This window comes from Crocuta crocuta, unplaced genomic scaffold (genome assembly GCF_008692635.1).
Source record: "Crocuta crocuta isolate KB4526 unplaced genomic scaffold, BGI_CrCroc_1.0 scaffold43, whole genome shotgun sequence".
Lineage (NCBI taxonomy): Eukaryota > Metazoa > Chordata > Mammalia > Carnivora > Hyaenidae > Crocuta > Crocuta crocuta.
In genome coordinates, this window is record NW_027529429.1 from 458,048 (window position 1) to 465,135 (window position 7,088).

Sequence of the window (7,088 nt, forward strand, 5' to 3'; positions counted from 1 at the left end):
CTGCCTCCTTCCACTGTTTTGCCCCACATCTGTGTGCCCTGTCCTGGTGTATGTCTCTCTCCCCACTGCTGTCTACCTCACTCAGGATTCCTTTCTGGATGGAAAAGAGGTGCCAACTATGCTACATCAGATGACTGCTCCTGGCACAGGGCTAAGAGGGCACTAGAGGAAGAGATTTGCACTTGTCCTGACAAGGAGCCTGGGGTTTCTGGTTTGGTCTCTGAAGCATCTGTCTCACCTTGCCCACTTCCTTTTCACTACATGATTTTGAACATCCACTGAGCAGACACCCTCCTGCCACACACTCAGGAGAGCAGAAAGAACACGGCAGTTTCTCCCCTCACCAAAAAGGGACTACCATTTAAACTTTAATTTAAAAGCTGGAATCAGGCCAACTTAGGTTTGAATCCCAGATCCTCCAGTAACTCAGTGTATCCCTTGCACTAATTTACTTAACTTCTCTGAGCCTTTTAATTCACTTGTAAAATGAGGAAATAAATAATACCTACTTCAAGAAGTTACTAAAAGGATTAACCAAGATAAGAGATTTGGAGTGTTTGGCACAGCCTCTAAAATACAAGACTTCAACAAATATTTGATATTAATTCCTCTCCTGGAGTGCAGTCCCATGCTCACCTTTGTTTAAAGACCTGGCACCCATATATACCCTTAGCTCTAACCCACCGTGAGGTCAGTTTCCTCATGTAGGGCCATTTCCTGTGCCTCATACTCATAATACCTCAGCCAGCTCAGACGATGGCTGACTGTATGGGATAGCTCTACATGCTGGGCCAGGATAGGAAAGGATGTTCCCTAAACAGAAGTGGTCTTCCTGGGCATGCAGGAGAGTCTCAAAAGGGACTCAAGAGAAGACTCTTTAGACAGATAAGAGGCAGAGGCAGAGAGTAGAGCCTAGAAAGGCTCTCCAGAGTGGTTCTCTTAGGAAAAAACACTCTTCTTCTCCAGCAAACACTAGGTTGAGATCTCTGGACAGGGACACAAGGGGAAATCACACATAGATTAGGGCTGCAGTAGGAAAGTACACAGATATCCCTAGGACAGGGAGTGGCACATGAAGAAAATTTTTCTCAAATTTACCTGGGTAATTCTGGCTTCCTGAAAGTCCTCTCCAGTTGCTAAGGCAATATTATCCCAATTGGATTCTTATCCTCCACATTGTCATCACTCAGCATGGCACCCTCCTACACATACACCCGGTTTTCATTGCAATTGTAACCCACTCATTAATAATGGGTTTCAACCTAGGCTGTACATCAGAATTACCTGAGGAGCTTTAAGAAATCCTGATGCCTAGGCACACTCCAGACCAATTAAATCAGAATTTCAGGGGGTAGGATCCAGGCATCTGTAGTTTCTAAAGCTCCCAGGTAATTCCAAAGTATGACCAAGGTTAAGAACTACTGCTTGGTTCTCAGTCTAAGTCCTGATCTATACTTCTAGCGTGTTCTTCAAGACCCCTATCCAACGTCATGAAGAAGTCACCTATAGCTGAAACAGTAGCACAGCAAATTGCTTCAACAAGGCTGCTGAGGGGGAAGCCTGATTCTGCTTCCTTAAGGAACTCAGACCAAGAACTACACATACAAACATATGTGCACATGCATAAACAGACATATACAAACGTACCCAAGCACCCCTGAATTTTTCTCCCCTAAGGAGGAGAATGGATAAGTGACTCAAGGGTATGGACTCATGCTGTGCATATAGTGAGGCTAGGAAAGTGATTGCCCTCTCCACACCCAAAGCCCCATTACCTAGCAAGACCTCTATGACCTCATACTATAGTAAGTAGGTCAAAGCCTAAGGCCTGGGGTCTCACCTCTCTGGCTCGCTTGGGGTTCCTGCAGCAGCTACTGCCCTGCCTAACCTCTCCCATACCCCATCATGTTGGTTGGTACCCCCCACCTGCTGACACTGGATGAAGCTGATGCCACCTGGACCCTCATCAAGGATAAAGTAAGAGAGCTAAAGAGAAAGTAACAAAGTGTGACCTAGATAGGTCTGAGCAACTTAGGAGTAGGAAGGGGCAGGAAGCTTGAAAATAATAGTAATATTTACCCAGTGTTTGCATACACACTGGACACTGTACTAAGTGCTTTGTACACACTGTCCAATTTAATCACAATTGCAAAAAACAGCAAGAAGTTCCTTGAAAGGCGGTAAGAATTTATGAGAACAGAGAAGTGTTAAGTCAGGGTAGGACTTAGGAGGTCAGGAAGGCTTCCTGGAGAGAGTGACATGCTAGCTAGGCAAGTGGGAATTATTCTCACATAGAGGGAAGAGGAACACTTAATAAACACCTAAATGAGTTAATGAGCAGATGGGTGGGTGGGTGAGGGAGTTAACAGAGTATAATTAAAAGTACAGCATATGCAAAAGCCAAGAGAGGATTTTTAAAAATGCATTATTTGTGAACTGCAAATACTCCTCTAGAGCAGAGTTGACATGAGTAGTGGCAAAAATGAGGTCAAAGAGGTACAGGAGCTAATCATGAAGGGCCTTGTAAGCCTTCTAAAGAAGCTTGGACCTCTTCACTGATTACCCTCCTCCCGACCTTAACATCCACAAAATGGGAAATTTAGGTTTTGAGCCAAATATGTAGATTTTCATGAACAGGCAGATGTCAGCTCTATCTGAGTTGCAAGTACCCAACATATCCTGCCAAATCTAGATGGCCACAATTTCTGAATCTGGAGAATTTGGGGATCAGGTTCTGGTTAAATAATCCAAGGATAGTGAATTTAAAGTACTCATAGAAGGCAGCCCAACAAGTTTAAAACAACCATCTTAAAGTAGTGCCTACCAGACTTGAACAGCCTTAATAGATGTTGCTCCATTAGAAATGGAGCTCACAAAGGTCAGCTTCCCAAGGAAGCAGAAACAGAAGAGCCAAAGCCCTCACAAGTATCAGAGTACCTGGCTTTGGCAGGTTGGTCCTGGACAAGATCAAGCATTTCATTAGGATGAAAGTAAATGAGGTCATCAACTAGTAGAAAGCTACACCATCTCTGAGCATCAGAAAAGTTCCCTACTTAAATGGAAAACAGAAAAGGCAGGGTAGAGATACACAATAAATCGCTGGTGATATGTGGCAAATTCAAGGAGCAGGACACCTCTGAGTGACCTGGTTTCCTCTCTCCAGAAATGATAGTTTATTGGGCACTTTGTAGAACATACAGCTAACCGGAATGTGGCTTGAGGGCTCCTCATTCAGAATTCATACCAGCCAAGGTATATACGGGAAGATAGTCTTCCACACTCACTTCCCTGGGCTGCCCCTGGGAGATCTAAATTTGTAGGCCTCTATGTTCCACAGAGCTTCCACCCAGAAGTAAAAGTGCAGTGGGAACAGGTAGTGGTCTGACATGGTGATTCTACTAAGGACAGTCCCCTAGCATAAAACTGAGTGCCCTATTTTCCCTATTTTAGTATAACCACTGGGGACCTCAAGAGTAAGAAAGAGGGCCTAATAAACCTCTCCACCATGGCAAATTCATGTCTCTTCTGGGAAAAAGCCTCCAGCTAAATCAGGGATTCACCTGATCAGAAACTTGGACTATAAGAACCAGGTATTTTAATTGTGAAAATCCCACTAGAGAGGTACCTACTGGAGACACTCCTATTTGTCTTATTTGTATAGGATCCTAGGGACCAAAGGAGCAGCTAGGGTAAGATTCTGAAGTTATACTTGGTAACTATGCTTTCTTTGTCATGGGGCAGAACATTCTAAACAAAAATGCCAACGCACCAATGCTCTGCTCTCACCCCTGGTAACCCAACTGGCCCTTCTCTGAGCTTCTCAGAGAACTGTTCTTCAGCATGATGCCCCCACCAAAAAAGAAAGTATTCCATGTCCCACTGAAGCAATGAGAGGAATTATGGGAAATTGTTCTATGTAGATTAAGAAAAAGCACCATGATAAACACTAGTATTTCAAATGGAAAGAAAGAAAGAAAAAAAGGAAGGAAGGAAGGAAGGAAGGAAGGAAGGAAGGAAGGAAGGAAGGAAAAGAGAAGAAAAAGCACCATGTATTCATGTATTTCCCTGGCTAGGTGACAAAAGACAGTAGTCGTCAAGCTACCTCAGCTTGTCTATAGTTCAGACACAATGCCATCAGTTAGCTACCCTCCTCTTATACTATGGGGCAGCACTTCCAAAACAGTTCTATGTAGCAAAAATCAGAATGACCTTTAAGGGATCATTGATGAATTCTACCAGAAGGCCAGCAAATTGGGCAATGCCATCAGTACAGGACAGATATGTGGGAATTGGGAGCTGAGAAAGGGGAGTAGAACACAGCAAAAATGCTATTCTGAAAACAGAACAGGTCTCAAACAGGAAAGGGATTCAAACAAGGAATTTTATGCACTGCCTAGCAGAACACAGAGCCAGAAGTCTCAGGTAGCAATATCTTTAATGAGTTGAGATCATACTTAAGTACAAATATGAAAGAGGATCTTACAAGATTTCCTAGTTGGTCAGGAAATTAAACTTTCCAGAACTGGGTTATCCAAACCAAAAAAGGCCAAGAAAAGGACAAAACCTAGATGAACTAGAATCCCTGAAAGTATACTAGAACCACCATTACAAAGATGACCTCAAATCCCTAAAGGCACTCTCCCCTACAGCTAGAGAAGAAAATGTTTAAGAATGGTCATTCCAACCTATTTCTGTATACCCATTTGTGGAGAATGACATCACCTACCCAGTCATCTGAGAACTAACCCTTCAGGCTTCCTTTTCCCATACCCCGTAAGTGATTAAGTTCTACTAATTCTACAACCTAAATAATCTTCCCCCATTATTTTAGTTGAAGGCCTCACTGTGTTTTGCTTGCAAAAAATACACTTAACTGATTTTTCTCTCCTACTCAAAATTAACTTTCTAAAGCGCCCTTCTGATCTTGCTCCTCTTGCCCAGAGCCCTTCAAGTGGTTTTCCATTGCCCTCAGGACTAAATTCCTGTCACTTAGCATACACACAAGATCTTTCATAGTCTTGTTCCTGTGTGCCTGTCCCTTTTCATATCCTATGTTTAAATACAATTAAATTATGTGTTCCTGAATGTGTCCCTCCTAGTTTATAAATTTACGTTTTTAAACTGGTCGTATCCTTTCCCTGGACTGACCATCCTACCTAACTGATTCCTTCAAAGCTCATGTATTACCACCTAGAAACCTCTGATCCTCTTCTATCAAAGGAAAAAAGCTGTTAAATCACTGCTGGTCTCCTCCACACTCTTGCTCTCTATTATCTTACTTAGCTGACTACTGTGTACATACATATTTGTCTCCTCCATTAGACTGGGCTATGACAGAATAAGGTCAAAGTCTCATGCTTTTATGTATTCTCAGTATCTAGCAGGGTCTGGCACATAGTACATTCAAGATTTTGCTACAGGAGAGAACTAGGAAATAAGCAGGAACCCTAACAGTCTGAGCACGTTGTAGAGATGTAATTTGCACAGGGAACAGCAGGAGTGTCAATCTAGAGTAGGCTACCAGGTAACTCCTGACCCTAGCTCAGTCCCTGACCTATAAACTGGCCGTCTGCAGGTTATCGAGGAGCGCTTTGGGCGCAATGTAGTGGCAGTACCTTTCCTGTCAGATGCAGCCTGCTATGACCTACTGGGTGTGCTGGTGAAGCAGTCCCGACCAGCCCACACCCGCCTGGCTTTACCAAGTCGGCAGTGTCGGCGGGCACTACAACCAGTGGGGCCACTGCCAAATCTCCTGGAGCAGGCAGGATCTGAGGGTGCCTTTGCCCACTGCACTCGGGAATACTCACCAAACGGCCGGGCAGAGATAGCCTATGAAGAAATGCGACTGTTGGATGGGCAGCCCTGCCGGATCCGCCTGCACATGGGTGGCCTGCGCAAGAAGGTGGCCTTCCTGTTGCTGCCACCAGGGCAGGTGAGCCTACAGCAAAATCTTCCCTGGCTCCGAAGCACCCACAGTATCTATGTCATCTACCAGGTCTTCTCCTGCTCCTGGCTGCAGCTGGGGCTGTTGCCTACAGCCCAAGAGCCCCAGCTGCTCCGGTTACAACGGTCCCTGCCTGTTGCGTTCTCATGCCTCAAGTTTTCACTGCAGCCCAAAGGAGTGCTAGGACCGCAGAAGCCTCTGACCAAAGATCCACTGCCCCATGGGGCCAACTGGGTCAGACCCAACCTCAGCATTATGCCACCTCTGGCCCCCATGTCAGCTCCTGCCGACACCCCTGAAGCTGCTGATATGCCCCTACCTGTCCCTGCCCCACCTACACCACCTCCTCAGGAAGGGCCAGAGTGCAGACCCACCAGATTCTCCTACAAGGGCCGGAATCCCTTCCGCAGGGGGCCCCACATGTTGTCAGGTACTGCTAGGGGATATGAAGCTGAGAGGGATGGGATCTCTGGTGGAGGGAGAGGGTGGGGGGAATATAGGAATGTGTGCCCCAGGAATGTGTGGGGCACCTCTAAATCCTCACTGGATACTGGTGAAGGGGATGGAGTAAGGGAGCCAGGGGTGGGGAAATGGAAGCATGGACCTGGTGAGGGGGTGGGCACAGCACAGAGTGCCAGAGGGAGGGACAGGGAGGCAGAAAGACAAGGGCATGAGTCAAGCTGTGACTATCCCCAACCCTGGCAGAGAACTGGCTCTTCAGCCCCCGCAGCCCCCCACCAGGAGTCCAGGGTGGGGGCCCCGGGGACCCCGACCGGCACTCCATGTCCCTGCCCCTGCTGCAGGGTCTATCCTCAGAGTTCGACAGCGACGAATGAAGCTGAGGCGAGAGATGCAGGGGGCAAGACCCCCAAGATCTGGCATAGGGATACTGGTCCCCAATAAACATCAGCTGCTGCTCCCCCAAACCATCCTGGGCCCATGCTGCTTCTTTTGTCTTGGGGCTGGAGAAGAGTCCCTACTTTTTCCCCCTAGGCTCCATGATCCCCTCACCCTTTAAGGGCGTAAGAAGCACCTTGAAACCTCGGCACCAATGTCCTCACGAGAAAGAAAATACCCCTGACCTCCCATTTATGTACAACCCTCCTGGGGCCCCAGCCCCAGAGAAAAGGGTGGTAAAGAAGAA

At 46.5% G+C, this 7,088-nt stretch overlaps 1 protein-coding gene across 2 annotated transcripts; it reads left to right on the plus strand.

The window, feature by feature from the left end:
- Positions 1 to 1,823: 1,823 nt before the first annotated feature.
- On the plus strand, positions 1,824 to 7,033 carry CUNH11orf42 (chromosome unknown C11orf42 homolog). 2 transcript variants are annotated; one of them, XM_077759539.1, is made up of 3 exons: positions 1,824 to 1,977; positions 5,576 to 6,374; positions 6,748 to 7,033. In XM_077759539.1, the coding sequence occupies exons 1-3, from the start codon at positions 1,906 to 1,908 to the stop codon at positions 6,960 to 6,962; spliced, it is 1,086 nt and encodes a 361-aa protein (XP_077615665.1). In that variant the 5' UTR covers positions 1,824 to 1,905; the 3' UTR covers positions 6,963 to 7,033. The 2 variants fall into 2 exon arrangements, with proteins under 2 accessions (XP_077615665.1, XP_077615666.1); XM_077759540.1 differs by having other exon boundaries at positions 6,650 to 6,873.
- The last annotated feature ends 55 nt before the right edge of the window (positions 7,034 to 7,088 follow it).

Bases quoted from the DNA above. Each gene is read 5' to 3' on its own strand.
- CUNH11orf42 (XM_077759539.1), top strand. From the start codon at position 1,906: ATGTTGGTTGGTACCCCCCACCTGCTGACACTGGATGAAGCTGATGCC. The intron at 1,978-5,575 runs GTAAGAGAGCTA...GGCCGTCTGCAG, and splicing joins GGACCCTCATCAAGGATAAA to GTTATCGAGGAGCGCTTTGG. The intron at 6,375-6,747 runs GTACTGCTAGGG...CCCCTGCTGCAG, and splicing joins GGGGCCCCACATGTTGTCAG to GGTCTATCCTCAGAGTTCGA.